The sequence below is a fragment of the Rattus norvegicus genome, chromosome 5 (genome assembly GCF_021556685.1).
Source record: "Rattus norvegicus strain SHRSP/BbbUtx chromosome 5, alternate assembly SHRSP_T2T, whole genome shotgun sequence".
Taxonomy (NCBI): domain Eukaryota; kingdom Metazoa; phylum Chordata; class Mammalia; order Rodentia; family Muridae; genus Rattus; species Rattus norvegicus.
This window is the reverse complement of record NC_141538.1, coordinates 146,877,575-146,893,663: the sequence shown is the minus strand read 5'-3', so window position 1 is coordinate 146,893,663 and position 16,089 is coordinate 146,877,575. Positions and strand designations below refer to the sequence as shown.

At 48.3% G+C, this 16,089-nt stretch overlaps 1 protein-coding gene across 3 annotated transcripts in view; it reads right to left on the bottom strand.

The window, feature by feature from the left end:
- The window catches only part of Csmd2 (CUB and Sushi multiple domains 2), a 569,250-nt gene that overhangs the window by 25,457 nt on the left and 527,704 nt on the right, over positions 1-16,089 (bottom strand). For all 3 annotated transcript variants that reach the window (XM_087548710.1, XM_087548711.1, NM_001446899.1), the window contains 4 exon segments: positions 13,790-13,963; positions 11,080-11,268; positions 7,868-8,041; positions 3,107-3,289 (listed from right to left, as the gene is read on the bottom strand). In XM_087548710.1, coding sequence (XP_087404836.1) covers positions 3,107-3,289; positions 7,868-8,041; positions 11,080-11,268; positions 13,790-13,963 — 720 coding nt within the window.

Genomic DNA, 16,089 nt, shown 5'->3' with positions numbered 1-16,089 from the left:
TCTACTTGTTTATTTTTAAGTGCTGAAAACTCTTGGCTCTGACAACAGTAAATATAATTATTTATCTGCTTCGCCTCTCTAGGTTACGATTCCTATGGGATGGCTTTTGAATAACAATACCCACATCATTTCTGTTGGGAGCCAGGCAGCCTCAGGCTTTCCCCGAGGCTCTGAGGTATGAATGAGGAATATAGTTCCTTGTCTGAAGCAGGGGACGCACTTGGCAAGGTCAGAAATGGCCTGGACCAGAACTTTGGGGAGCTGTGACTTCATCCTGAGAACTCAGCTCTCCTCTCTAAGGAAATATGGCTATCACTCCCAAGGCCACTGACCACTCCTTCATGGCACATGTGAGATATCCTGTGTCCCCTCTGTGCATACTGCTTGACTCTCTGTCCCATTCCCCACCCCCTGAAAACGGTATTTAAAACGCTGCACTTCTTAGTAAATTTGTTTGATGTAAGCCTGACATAAGACTTAAAGCCTCTTGACCGCCAAATGCCTATTTTATGTATTTTCTGAACCCCTGGTCTTTCCTTTCAGGGACCTGTCCCTGAAGAATGACCTGCTGGTCCAATTCAGTTTCTGATACCCTGATGGCTGAAAATAGTTTGAGGATTCTTTGTGGTTCTCTTTGTCTTTAGGATATAAAACCCTGGCCGAATCCCACTTGGCCAGATAGTTGAAATAATTCCCTGAATTATGAATTCACCAAGTTGATATGTAGTTTAGGGTCACTTGTGCCCGCCAGGATTTTTATACAGACAGTGCATAATTCTAATAGCTGATTTGGTTTCGTAATGACGAACGGCATGTCTGCAGCCCCAGGGTAAAGTCTACACGTAATTTTTGTATCGCTAGCAGAGCGGGCAGGCCCTCGGTTTCCTTCATCCAATGGGTCTTTGTGCTGTCAAGGAGCTTGAGACACAAGTTATGTTCCCTGCACTTAAGGAGCGTACGTCTGTACTTTCTGGGGACGATGGTGCCGTATGTGCATAATGCAGGCATGTGAATGCGTGGGTGTCTGCACCCGAGCACATGCGTGCAGAGGCTGGAGGAGGAGGATGCTGGCTGTTTATCCCACCTCTGAACTGGCTGTCCTGGTAACACCTGATGACAGTACCGTGCTCTCAAGATTCACCTGTCTCCATTCCTAGTGCAGTGGTTTCAGGCACTCAGAGCTGTGCCTGGCGTTTTACATGGGTGCTGGGGATTTGAACTCATGCACTCATGCTCGGAGAGCATGCGTTCTTACCCGCCCTGGGGCCTCAAGTCTGTTCTTAAGAAATCCGCACATTAAACACGAATTAAAACGAGAGCATGGGTGTAACAGTTAAAGGAGGAAAGCATTGAGAACGGAGCAGTTGGGAAGGGGGGGGGGTCTAAAATCAGAATTCGAGGACAGCCTTGATGGTGACAGCCCTAACATTCACTTCCAGGCCCAACTCTTAATTGCCAGATTTCTGACCAGACTCCTGTTGATGTGGCTGGCCCCACCCTAGGATCTGAATGTTATCACAAAAGCTTCTACCCATTGGGGTGCACTTTCGCGGCATCCCACACCTCTCTTGATATAAGTAAAAAAAATCAACGGAATCCAAATAACACCTTGAGAAAGGAGACCTGGACACATCACCTAGCTCTTTAGGAAGATTTCATCTAGGCTTCCAGCTCCTGCTCTGTCTGTTATTCCCCTTGGGCCCAGTTCTCTGGTGACTTTTGGTCTGCTTCTACGATCTGTAGATTCTACCATTTTTTCCCTGTCTCTCACTCTACCTATGAACTCACTCTTTTCTTGGTCAGCTTAGATGCCCAGATTAATCATAACCACTGCCCCATCCCCTGCCCCTCTCCCTCCCCTCTATTCCTTCTGTCCCACTCCCTCAGCACCACCCACTCTGTGCTACTCCTTCTGCCCCGCCCACTGCCCCGCCCACTATCCCGCCCCCTTGCCACTATCAGCCAACCACTGTCTTTTCTGTCTGAAGAAGCCTCACTCTTAACTCCCATGCACTCTATACCTGCACCATGTGGGAAGACTGGTTGGTCCGTCTGGGGCTGACTACTTCCTCACTGAATGACTGACCCTTCTCCCCACAGAAGTTCTCAGCGAGGCTTGGCAGTGGTACATGGCTCACTCCCACCTTCCTACATAGTTAATTTACCTCATCTCCTTAATTTTCTTCTCCAACCTCATTCAGAGCTGTTAAAACTCTTTCTTTCCAAGGATAGTTCAGAGCTGTGCTTTAGAGACAGAGAGACAGACATGGGGACAGCTGCGAAGAGGATGGATTCTGGAAAGAGATGTTTTAAGCTAGAATTCTCTCCCCAGAAGTTTAGGAGTGGCTTTCCCCTATTGATACTGTCTTAGAAGACACTCTTGAGGCTCATCCATAAGTTGAATTTATATTTCTTTTGGTCCGTTGCGTGTCCAGCATCTATCTCCTGCATTGGTCTGCAAACTCTGACTGATTAAGATGCATGTTTCAGTCTATCCAGGTTGCTATAACACAACACCATAAACCAGGCAGCTTCTACAGACTGGAGATTCACTTTCTGCTTTGGAGGCTGGGAAGCCCAAGATGAAGAGGCCCCATTCCATGTCTGGCAAGAATCAGCCATCTGGTTCATGGCTGATGGCATCGCACTGCATTCTCACACAGCAGGAAGGGGCAGAGCTCTCTTTGGGTCCCTCGCAGGAGAGCTTGACATGAATGCTTTACCCTTGTGACTCAGCTCCTTCCCAGAGGACCCACTATGTTGTTGATCAGAGTTCAGCCTATATGAATTTTGGGAGGATGCAGGAATTCCCACCATGCAGTGGGTCTGTTCTGGTCAGCACTGTGTCTCCCATACAGATCGTAACATTTAGCTGAGCAAACTGTATGGAAGGTTAATAATCCATGAGGTCTTTTAGTGTATTTTGGCTTTTCCTTTTTTAAGGGGGTGGGGAGCTTACTTATCTTTCGATTACTAATAAAATTAGTATCTTTTGATTACTAATAGACATGAGCTGTCTATTGATGTCCTCAGTCCCCAAGGGTGGACATTGGGGTCCTGACTGGGAGCAGGAATGCTGGGGCGGGGCAGGGGGAGGAGCCATTACCTCCACACTCGGGCTGTGACCCACTCCAGGAGCCATTGGCTTGACATACTCGCTCTGAAGATCCCCGGAGCATGTGGCCAGCTTCACAACTAAAGCGTATCAGACTGCCTGGGGCAAAGCTGTCCCCTAGCCGGATGCCGTGGGCTGGGATCCCTGGGTCACCACAAACTCCTGTACTGGTTCCTGTGAGAGGAGAACACAGCAAGCAATGAGGGATTTTTTATGCAAATGGAGCAGAAGTCTCGGGAGAGGAAGAGATAGGCTGTTGGTGGGGAGGAAGCAAGGAACTCTGTGGATGTAGGAAGTGACAAGACAAAGTGCTCAGCCCAGTGTCTGCACAAACTGTGGTGGTGTTTGAAAGGTGAGGCGAGGGAGGGCAGTGGACAGGAGACAGACCATCAAACTTAGTGCCTGGGGGAACCAGGGTCCATGTTATAGAGATACTCTACAGAACCCCAAGGAGAAAAAAATGTTAGGATGAGTGGCTCTACCTCACTAGTAGACCTCAGTAGTTAGAAAACATGGTTCTCAAGTCCTTGGGAACCACACAAGAAGGACAGCTCCTATCAGGCTAGAACTCTGATGGTCCAGGCTGCCACACCCCAGCTTCTCTCTCTCGCCTCACCCCTCCCACACCTGCTGGCCAGTGGTACCCACTGGTATCCACACCACTCTCCCTTCCTCTGAATCTCTCCAAGCTTAAGTCTCCAACCTTAACAATCGCTGATCTTGAACAGTCATATGACCCTTCTTTTTCCTGTAAAAACCTCTGTGGGCGGGGGGGAGGAATTTTAGTGCTGACAGGATAAAACTCAAACTCTTTACCATGGGTTTACCTTCCCACAGCTCAGCGTGAACTTGATCCTAGCCTTTATTTATTTTTTACTACTTTAAAATTTTTCAGTTAGTCTGTCTGTCCATCCGTTCTACTGTCTGTCTAGTGTGCGTATGTGTGTGCGTGTGTGTTGTCTGGTGACGCACTCAATGAGAAATTGCTCCCATAAGACTGGGCTATAGGCAAGCCTTTTCTTAGTTACTTATAAATCTGGGAAGGCCCAGCCCACTATGGGTGGTGCCATTCCTAGGCCAGTGGTCGTGGGTTCTATAAGAAATCAGGCTGAGCAAGCCAGTAAACAGTCTCCCTCCATGGCCTCTATGTCAGCTCCTGCATCCAGGTTCCTGCCCTGGTTGAGTCCGTGGTTGACTTCCTTCAGTGATGGACTATGATGTGGGAATGACAGCACGTATGTGGAGATCAGAGGACAGTTCAAAGTAACAGTTCTTTCCTCCACTGTGAGTTCCAGGGTTGAACTCGGGTTGTCAGGCTTGGTGGTGAACACCTTTCCCCATTAAGGCATCTGCTACTTCTCAAGTCTCATCTTATTTTTAATTGATAAGTAATGATTAATAATGGTATACAAGAATCAGCTGCATATGATGTCTTGGTGAATATGTGGTCCATGTTCTTACTATGAGGAAATGGTAACTATTTGGAGTGATTAATCCTTGCCTTTTAGTTGAGGATTTTCTATTCACTATTTTGTTCGCAAAGGTGAACTATGGCTTGTGTGCCTTATACCCCATCACTCCATTTTTGTCCTATCCCTTCCTTATACTACACTCTCTCACTTGGCTTTTGACATGCTACGAACCCTCTCAAGAGAGTGCTGAAGGACCCAAGCAAGAAGTGAGGGAGGGCAGACAACAGGAGACAGAGCCACAGGACCTAGTGTCTGAGGGATAGAGACACTCTGCAGAGCCCACAGGGGAGGAAGATGTTGGAATGGGTGGTTTGTCAAGAGAGAAAAGATGATAGCTTTGGTGGCGTCTGTGCTGTCATGGGCCCACATGTGTAAGCGTTGAACGGTAGCATTCTAAACTATACTGGGTTAGCTGGAGTAAAAATGTTTCAGTCTTAACTCTGGCATGGTTTACCCGTGGTGGCTGTCTCATCTTCAGGCTTAGAATTATTTTGTGTAGTCTCAGACCATGAGAGTATGAAGTAGCCCTACGTTCGTCATTCCCCCTTAAAGCACGGGGTTCCTTCAAACTACGATGTTTAGAAAACAGAAAGCTTATCACATTTGGCTGGATTTTGTTGCCTTTCGGAGTTTTCCAGGATGAAGCACAGCTGGTGCTGGGTTCTAGAAGAGCCCCTGATGGTGAAAGGCTGTTTCCACACTGGCTTGCCTACCTCAGCTAGAGCCTAATGCTTACACTGCCGTAAGCAGGCAGGAGAGCCGAGTTCTCCAGTCCCATGCCTATTAAACCAGGGGGTCGATCTATGAGCTATATGGAGATCTGGGACAGAAGACTACACCACGGGGGCACATACAAGCGGTGACTCTGTACTGAGAAGGTACATCAGCAAACATAGGGACACCTGAGGTGGGTCTTGAACTGTCTTTATATCCTTCCTAATCAGGGGCTGATGACTCAAAGACTGATTGTATAGGATGAGGCTCAAAAGTTGGAATTCTTGAATGTGTTATTTCTCTTTCTCTCTGTCTGTCTGTCTCTGTCTGTCTGTCTCTGTTTGTCTGTCTCTGCCTCTGTCTCTGCCTCTGTCTGTCTCTCTCTGTCTCTCTCTCTGTCTCTCTGTCTGTCTCTGTCTGTCTCTGTCTCTCTGTCTCTGTCTCTGTGTCTCTGTCTCTGTCTCTGTCTCTCTCTCTCTCTCTCTCTCTCTCTCGTTTTTCGAGACAGGGTTTCTCTGTGTAGCCCTGGATACTATGGAACTCACTACGTAGATCAGGGTGGCTTTCGAACTCATGGAGATCCTCCTGCCTCTGTGTCCTGAGTGCTGGGGTTAAAAGCATGGGCTACTAATGAATGCATTATTTTGTAAAGACACACAGGAGATGAGCTGTCATGTCCAAGACAACATATGCATCTTCAGCCAGGGAGGCTTTCACTTAGTTTTCTGGACAAGAATGGGCTCTTAACACTGTCCATGCTTCTGTTGGCACGATGCCAGAGAAGGAAGTGACTCTCTGGGTTAGAAGGAACTTTCACTTTCACATTGTGCCCCAGAAGATGACTGGGCTGGAAGTCCTTTGAGGGACCTTTTTGTTTCTTTTCCACTGCTTGGCACTTTTCTTTCCATGGCAAAGACACCCAGAGTAGATCAAAGATTAAGAAATTCATCATCCCAGAGTGACTAGAGAATCACTATGTGCAAATACTATTATGGAAGAGATTCATGACTACCCCCCTTGGCTCCTTTGTACGCCCCCTCTTCATGGAACTTGCTCTGGATACCTCAGGTCTCTGTGTACATGACTGTCTTTCCTGTTCTATATTCCAATCATATCACCTACAAGTCCCAGAGGAAGTAGTCAGGGCCCTTGCTAGCAGGCTAAAGGCATCTTCATGCTTCATGAGGAGTCTTATCTACTTCATCTTTTGAGTGGTTCATGAGTTTAACAAGGCTGAACGCCAGAAGTGCTTGTCGGTGGTCATAGCAATTCATCTGGGGTTAATGCAGGAAGCCAGGAGCCCTTCTGCACAGTTGTTTTGAGATCTTTTCCTTTTTGGAGAAACTTAATAAATATCTGGTTCGATAGTCTATCAGGGTCCTAAACACAAGTAACCAGGCTCTTCTGGAAGCTTGAACGACAAGGGCTGTGCGTCTTACAGGGAGATGGGTTCTGTGTGACGAGGAGGTTGGGATCGTTACCTGTAGGAAGGATCTGGAAGAGGGAAGGGCTAGGGATTGGTAAGGGGAAGGTGGGCTCCCTGGGGATCTCAGGCTACAGGAGCAGCTGCACCCTGGAGACATTCCTTGGTAGCGCCAGGTAGGTTTACGTCAAAAGAGACTCAGCTGGGGCTGCTCACAGTTTAGCCTGGTGGTTTCTGTTACTGTTTGTACAATTCACTTTCAGACGTATGGTTCTGTTGCAAGACATTATGGATGAATTTCTTGCTTAGGGAATGCAGACATGGGAATTTTTAAAAGCTGTATGTATGTATGTATGTATGTATGTATGTATGTATGTATGTATGTATGTGTATGAGTGCAAGCCAGAAGAAGGCATCAAATTCCATTACAGATGGTTGTGAGCCGCCATGTGGTTGCTGGAAATTGAACATGGGAGCTCTGGAAGAGCAGTCAGTGTTCTGAACCACTGAGCCACCTCTCCAGCCCCAAGAAGAGTTTCTTTGTGTATTCCTGGCTGTCCTGGAGCTCACCCTGTAGACAGAGATCTATGTACCTCTGCCTCATGAGTGCTGGGATTAAAGGTGTGTCACCAATGCCCGGGGGACATAGGATCTTTGTTACTTCAATAAGATGTCAGAGTTCTCATGTCAGAGACTAGTGATTTCGAATATAGTAACAGGACATGCCTGGGTACTGGTGTCTCAGGGTGGAGACTATCCCAAGTGTTAATCAGGACATGGGATAAGTTCAATTAGATACTGTTGAGAGCGAAGGAGGCAGGATGGGTCCCAGAGAGCCTGATACAGAGGAGAAAAAGTCACAGGCACAAATATGACAGACTGGACCGCCGTCCCCAGGAGCATGGACTCAGATTTCTAGATAAAACTAAAGCTCCAGGTAGACCTCCTCAAGCAGTACCTTCCCTATTTTTGCAATCTATTGGCTGTTTGGGCCAAGAATTGATGAAAGGCTAGAGTGTGCTTTAAGTTCTTTCTAGAGATGCTGTCATAGGAAAGATGGGGTACAGGTTCCTAAGCTGTAAGGGCCTCCTGTTCACGGACCATGCTCCTACCAGTCACCTGCACATACTCCACACTTCATACCTGAGCAGTGGGGGAGGGAGCCTGTCCAGTGTCCGTCCAGTCCACACATGCGGGTGGCATTTCCCACCAGAGTCCGCTTGCCCGTGCAGCTGTAACGCACAACGGCCCCCACTATGTAGCTGTCTCCAGACATTTGGGCGTGAGGTGGAGAGCCAGGATGGCCACAGGACACCACTGTGGGAAGAGAGCAAACATCTGAGTGACTTTGTTTGGAATGGGCCACCATCACTCCACACATGCTTCGTGTGGGAAGTGAGGAGGGAGAGGAAACCTTGATATATATTAGAGTCAACTTCCTGCTACCACATGCATCAAGCACCAGCAGACAAAGCCTGCCCACTTCACCACACCGTCTCTGAATTGGAAGCAAAGATTAACGTGTAGGCAGCACTTAGTAGGTATGCAGCCTGCTGACTTCACCACAGTTTCTGAATTGGAAGCAAACATTAAAACCTATGCAGCACATAGTAGGTGTGCAGTCTACCCACTTTGCTCACACCGCCTCTGAATTGGAAGCAAAGATTAACACCTATGTAGCACATAGTAGGGATGCAGCCTGCTCACTGCACCACAATATTGCTAAATTGGAAGCAAAGAATAATTGATACTTATTAATATCCACCTTAATACCTATTAATATCAACCTTAATACCTATTAATATCTACTTTAATACCTATTAATATCTACTTTACCTATTAATACCTACTAATTAATAATACTTTAAATAAGGTGGTCAAGAGCGGTTTCTTCGAGATGACAGACGAGGCAGGCCTATTCTGTCTGGGACAAGAACGTCAAGGAAGGAACATGAGGTGTGCAGGTCCAAGGCCCAAGGTCCAAGGCTCTAATGAACTTGGTGTGTGTCTTGGCTCACATTCTTGTTTCTATGACCAAATATCTGGCAAGAAGTAACTTGGGGGGGGGGGATAGGGTCTACTTGGGTTCAGTTTGAGGGGATCAGTCCGTCCTGGTGGGGAAGGCATGGAGGCAGGAGTGAGAGGCAGTTGGTCACACTGCGTCTGAAGTCAGGGAGTAGAGAGTGGACAGGAAGTGAGACAACTATACCAAGGCCTGTATTCAGTGACATGCTGCTTGTAGGGAGGTTCTACCTCTTAAAGCTTTCAAAACGTTCCCTGATAGAGGCGCTAGTTGGAGACTCAGTGCTGAAATCCGTGAGCCTGTGCGGGACTTTTCACATTCAAACCATAGCAGTGTGTAGAGCAGATTCTCGACCTTCCTAATGCTGGGCCCCTTTAATACAATTCCTCGTGCTGTGGTGACCCCAGCCATGAAATTATTTTCATTGCTACCTCATAACTAATTTTGCTATTGCTATGAATCATAATGTAAATGTCTGATATGCAGGATGGTCTTAGGTGATATGAAAGGGTCGCTGGATCCACAAAGGGGTCTCGACCCACAGGTTGAGAACAGATGGTGTAGTTGAGCCAGGGAAGAGTGGAGAAAGACATTGGGTTGGGGCACTGGGAGCTGGGTCATGATGTGACATTTTGACTTTATTCTAAGTGTGATAGGAAGCCACACGAGGACATGACTTGGTCTATACCACAGCAGGGCCACACTGGGTGCTCTGTGGAGGAAGGATTGGGGTGAGGCTACCATGAACCTGTTTCAGTGGTTCCAGAAGGTATGGTCACGGCTTTGATTGAACATTGGAGTGAAGTAGGAGGATCTCCATAGTCACAGTAGCTTCTGTCAAAACAGGGCACAAGGCAGGACACTGATGCTAAGGAGGACAGGGGACCAGAGGACCCCTTATGATCAGAAGCCACCAAAGCCCAAAGCCTGACTGGCGGGCACATCATACGCAGACAGCTGTCCATTTAAAATTCCTGATAACTTATCATTCATACATGGGACTGGGTGGCCATGTCACCTTAGGCAAGGGTGGTATGGGCAGTGAGCCGTGGTCGCAGTCTCCTGTTACACCTAGAAGCAAGGGCTTTGGATAGTCACCCAGACTGGAAGGCTCCCAACAGGTACATGACTCACAGAGACAGGTACATGGGTGAGAGCCACTACTCAATAGTCAGTAATACCTCAGGGATACATTGTTGCCTCTGTGTTAGAAAGACGGGGAGAGAGTAACGCCCCCTCCCCCACGGTTTCAGAGTGCCGAGACCCAAGGGCACAGCTTATCTCATAAGACTGTGAGGCTACAACGAGTGTCATGGCTTAAGCCCCTCTGCTGGCTTTGTTTTTCTCCATATTGTCCCCGTATCTTTTCCTAATAGCAATTAATGTAGCTATCCCTTATGGGGTAGCCTCAGGTACCAGGGAGTAAACTAGTGTTCCTGACTTGCCCATGCAGTGTCTGGATGCTGGAAGATGGTTTTCCTCATCATTTTCAAAGTGGAAGAAGCCACGACTCTGGGACGATGGTGGACTTCCCCCAGCCGAGTGGCTTGTTCAGTGACAACCCTAGAGTTGGCATCCAAGCTGACCTGGATACTGGCACCCAGCCTCAAGGGGAAGTTTTGCTTCAGTCCTACTGAGGGGAGAGGGGTGCATGTCTTGTGTGAAGGTTAAAGTTGAGTGTCAGCATGGTAAGATCTAGAATTACCTGGAAGACAGCCAGGGCATGGCCATAAGGGACTTTATGGACTGGGTGACATAAAATGAAAAAAATTTAAATGTGCGCGTGCTTGCCACCATTCAGGGCTTGGGGCCTGGACTGAATGAATAGAAAAGGGGGAAAAAAAGACAGAACAGCAGCATTCACCTCCCTTTGCTTCCTTGCTGACTCCTGTGGCCATGATGTCTCCACCACCGTGAACTGCATCCCCAGACTGTGCTTTTGTTAGACATACTGCCAAAGCACAAAAGAGGTAACTGATACATTCTATCTTTCTGGGAAAGCCAGAGAGGGTTAAAATGAAGACACGGCATCTCTGTACGGCCAGCTCTGACGGAGGGGGGATTCTCCTAGGATTTGTGGGTTCACAGCAGTACCAGAGAGGAAAGGGAATGTTCCCTGTTCAGGAAGAACATGTGAGGATTAGTCTACTATATCTCTATACCAGGGCTTCAAGAAGGGCCCTGATGTCCAAGGAGCAGCCAAGAGTGCCAGAGTGGTACAACACGCATGTGCACATACATGAACATGTGTGTGCGTGTGCGTGTGCATGTGCATGCACTCTGAGATACATCCCTTCGCCAGCTACTTGAAGAGGCCAATGGATCTACTTACAGAGACACTGTGGGCGTGGCCGGTCCCAAGTGCCGTCCCCCTGGCAGCTGAGGGCAGGTGCGCCCAGGAGGTAGAAGCCGTGGTTGCACTGGTAGGACACGGTGGTGCCGAAGCTGAACCTGTGGGGGCCACTGGCGTGGACTTGCCGCACGCTGTTCTCTTGGTGCCCAGGATCAGTACAGTTGATGACTGTCATGGAAAGTGACAGGGAGACACAGAGATTTGGATGTGAAGGATTTTTCTCAAGCTTTGAAGTGAGAATTGGGGAGTCTAGACAGACGCTTCTCGCCCAGCCGAGTCTCTAGATCAAAGCTTGCTGCCAGAGTAGACACTGCAGGGGAGGCTGGTCTGGTCTTGAGGCCACAGCCCTTCTTCCCTGCCTTGGTCACCTGGTCGTGGATTTATCTTCCATGTCCAGGTGGCCGTCACCTCCCATAAAGAGCCTGCCTCTCCTCCTAGAATACTCAGTCTTTCTTCCTCAGTGTTCCCAGTGTGGCTGCTGGCCTGGGATGATTTATCTCCACTCTTGCACGCCTCAAGGGCATGGCTGTCTTGCCTCTGTGTATCTGATCCCTGGCAAAAGGTGGCCCCTTCTCAAAACTCATCTGTTATAAGACAGGCACATCTAAGCTGGGTCGAATAGCCCTTGATCTTGTTCTGAAATTGTTTTAGTCACTTTTTTATGACTATTTCAAGTAAGCATTAGTGTCCCGGAGGATTCAGCTGGCCTTCAAGTGAGCAAGGGTTTCCAAAGAAGCTTTACTCAAGTTCGGCATGCTTAGAATAACAGCACCGTAACCATACTATGTGCTTTGGCTTTCAAACAATTTCGTATGCAATGTATGACCTGAGCCTCATCCTCATAGAATAAGGTAGTCAGGAAAAGTGATTCAGGAAAAGTAAAGTGAGATAGATATTCACTTTATTGTACAAGGTGTGTGTGTGTGTGTGTGTGTGTGTGTGTGTGTGTGTGTGTGGTATGTATGTACATGTGTGTGCATGGGCACGTATGTACATGTGAATGCAGGACAGCCTTGTATGACATCTTCAGCAACTTTCCCCACCTCCTCCAAGATAGAGCCTCCCAATGGCTGGATCTCAGCAACTATGCTAGACTGGCTGAAGCAAGCCCCAAGGACCTGCCTGTCTCTAGTGCCTCTATCTAGTGCTGGGACTACAGGCATACCACCACATCTGATTTTTAATTAATTAATTGGTCTACTTATTCATTTTATACCCTGCTCACTGCTCTCCTCTCTGTCAGCCCTCCAATTCTCCCCTCCCATCTCCCTTCCCCTTCTCCCCTGGGTATCCCTCAACTCTGACACTTCAAGTCTCTTCAAGGCTAGGTGCTTCCTCTCCCACTGCAGCCAGACAAGGCAGCCCAGCTGTGCAGGCAATAGTTTTTTGGATGGCCCCTACTCCAGTTGTTAGGGACCCACATGGAGATCAAAAATTTATCCCATCTACAAGAAATGCAGGGATTGGGGTTAGATCAGAGACTGAGCGAACAGCCAACCAATAACCAGCCCAACCTGAGATCTAGCCCATGCTCACGCATCAATCCCTGATGCCTGGCTCTTATGTGTGGGTTCTGGGGCTCTGGCTCAGGTGCTCATGCCCCTTAGCAGGTGCTTTAATGGCTGGGCTAAATCTCCAGCCCTAGGGTATTTGTTTGACCTTTGATGAGTTCCTCTGAGGCTTCACTGCTCTACTGTTGTAAAAAGCCCTTCAAGGCTCTAGAGGTTTATCAGGAATAGCTTACATGGCCACTTCTGGAATCTGATTTCCTCTCTGCATCTCTTATCTTCCACCCTGGCTGCCTGACCTCACTTCTTAGACTCGTTAGCATTTGCTTTCATTCCGTTCTGCTGTTTAAATTTTTCCTCATCAACAGAGCTCTACCAAACGTGGTTACAGAGAAGTCACAGCAGCCATTTTGCAGCCATGAGGACGGACCAAGATGTTGCTCAGAGGTGATGCAACTTCTGAATTCCTTGTTTATGTGAGAAAAGGCCCTCTGTGCACACACCACACACAGACACACTTACACACATGCACAGACACACAGACACATGCATCTACACAAGGCACACACAAACAGGCAGAGAGACATATGCACGCTAACACACACGTGTACACATACATGCAGTCATACATACATGCCGTCATACATACATGCATATATACACATACTCACATAAAAACAGTTATAAGACAGACACACACATGCAGACACACACAAACACATGTACACAGACAGACATGTATATGCACACACAGTCACACACACATACGCATACACGCACTCATATACACACATATTAGCAGCACAGAGACAGACACAATGACACACACACAGAAAGACACAGACACAGACACATACACATACACAGACACACACACAGACACACACACACACACACACACACACACACACTGGGGCATTATATGATGATAAATTACTTTTCCTATGAACTAAATAAGGCTTGTGAGATGAAACTGTTGATTTGCTCAAATGACCCAGGATAATCACACAATGGTATCTAGGGATTGAAAATCTCTGCTTGTGACCCTTCTGTGTCCCAAGAGTTCCTTGGATGAGGGATAATAATATTGGGACTGAATTCTATGGCTTGCCCTCCTGGGCCACAGAAGCTCAGACAGTTGGGGTGGTGGGGAAGACAGCGGGGCAGGAAGGGCGACTTACTTCTGCAGGTGGGCAGTGTGTCACTCCACTGCCCACTGGCCAGGCACTGGGACCTAGCTGCCCCCTCGGCCATGTATCCTGGGTTGCAGACAAACTTGACCACATCGTTGAGGTTGAACTGGCTGCCCTGAGTAAGGCCGTTGACTGGATTGCCTGGGTGTCCACAGGTAATTGCTGCAATAAGAACGGAAGACAGGTGAGCCCGCCTACTGCTCCACACCCCCACATCAGACTCTTCTCTCCCAGGATGGTGTCTGTCTACAGGGGAGCAGGTTTCTGCCGGGTTGCTGAGGTGGTGGCCTAGGCAGGGTATGCTTTGCAGGTAGCATTGTATGCCAACCTTGTACCAACTGGGCAAAAGGATCACGGCGCTCACCAAATCTAAAAGCCACTCAGTCTCATTCAAAAGTGAGGCAACTGCTGAGCATGGCGACCTAAGGAGTCCTGACCTTTAAGGGAAGACGGACCTGAAAGTCTGCAAAGGAGACAGAGGCTCGACCAGAGACAAAGCCCAGTGCAGCCCAGCATGAGGGGCGGAGTCAGGGCCAAGGGACAGCCCCAAGCCTCGAAAGATAATCTGAAGTCCTGTCAAGTAGTTGAAGGAGGAAGAACATCTCTCTGTGGATTCATCAGTGATCCAGCCATAGCTCCCTGCCTCCCACTTATTCCCAGGCTGCAGGCCTTGTCTGGGGACAGCAGGGGCATCCACTGACACTCATTGCCACCTCCTGGGCACTGTTGTGTCCCCAGGATCCTGTGCTTGCCACCTCTCCAGAGCTTTGTCTGTGACATCCTGTCTCCTGTCCTGACTCTTCTGGTAGTGGGGCTTAGGTCAAGGGCTTCTATTCATGAGGGGGTTCTCTTTAGCTGGAGCAGAGAAACACTGGGTGGTGGTGGTGGTGGTGCAGAACTTGGCTCAAACTGCAGTGGCCTTTGCTGCCAATGAGAGAGAGTAAGGTGACTGGAGTAGACAGTTGTGATACCTGACTTGAACTGGAGAAACTCTCAGGGGCTCAGAAAAGCATGTCTGCATGCCTCTGAGGGTGTGCCAGAAATGAGGTCAGGAGGGCTCTGACCCAATGACCTGGTTAGCCAGCCCTCGATGGAATGATCACCCTATGGCAGCTGGGAGATGGTGCAAAGGAAGAGGCTCGGTCTAGTTGGAGGAAGTCCATCATTAAGGGTTTTTCCTCAGGGTTCTGGCTTCTTGCTGTACTGCCTTTCTTTGCTTCCTGGTTGCTCTGATGTGAACAGCTGGGCTCCACCTTACCCTTCCCACCACTTCTGAAATCGGGAACCAAAACTTGTTTGTGCCAGGCATGGTGGTTCGGAAGGATGAAAGCCCGGGTTCTTATCTCAACACCTTTGACTCTGACCCACGTCTAACAAGGAGCATCTCTGGGTTAGGGAGGCATTCTCCATTCAGGCATTTCCCCTGGAGCTCCTGGGTGCCGTGAAAGGTTTTGTCTTGACACGTCAGAAGGGACAGCTGGATGTGGATGGGTCTCACCTTCTGTAAAGCCAACACTGAAGAGGTCCCTAAGAGTGATTTCAGACACTGTTGTGGAACAACCTGCTTCTCTGTGGCCTGCGCTGTGAGTGAGGAGCTAGACGAACAGCAATTAAAAAGAAAACTTTTCCCCATAACAGTTCGGAACAAAGCCTTGCCTTTTACATAAAGGCTCACTTTAGGGAACTCTAAAAAGTGAAGAATTTTCCAAATTACTTGCAGACTCAGAGGATAATGGTGGCCACGTAAATTCCCCCCAAATGCAAATTTACAAGAACAAATAAAAGAACAGAAAACCCAAGTCTGCGGAAACCAAGGCAGGGACTGCCACGGGCTTTAAATTGCTTGGAAGTTGAAGAATGTAAGTGTCCAGGCACAGCAGCCCGGAGCCAGATCTTAAACTGTAATCCAGAGAGTGCTTGAGGAATAAGAGCAGAATAGATACATTTAGAGAACCACGGGATATCCAGAGAAGTTGTCTTGCAGCATTCAGTCCTCGTAGAAATATTAGACTTGAGGGACCAAGTGAAAAACAGCCAGAACCTTCCTGAGGACCACCCAGAGCGAGGCTAATATTGTACTTCTAAAAGCTGATTGCTCAGAGTGTAGATCGGTGGCTACTCAGGGGAGGGTCAAGTGGGTAAAGGAAATGCTGGTGTCTCGATTCAGAGTTGTAGTGGCATAGGACAGGGCAGCAAAGTCGAGGGATCCAGTGTGCAGCACCCTGTCTGCAGTTAACAATACAACACTGTATTGTACATTGGAGAATTCCCAAGAGAGTGGAGGTTGG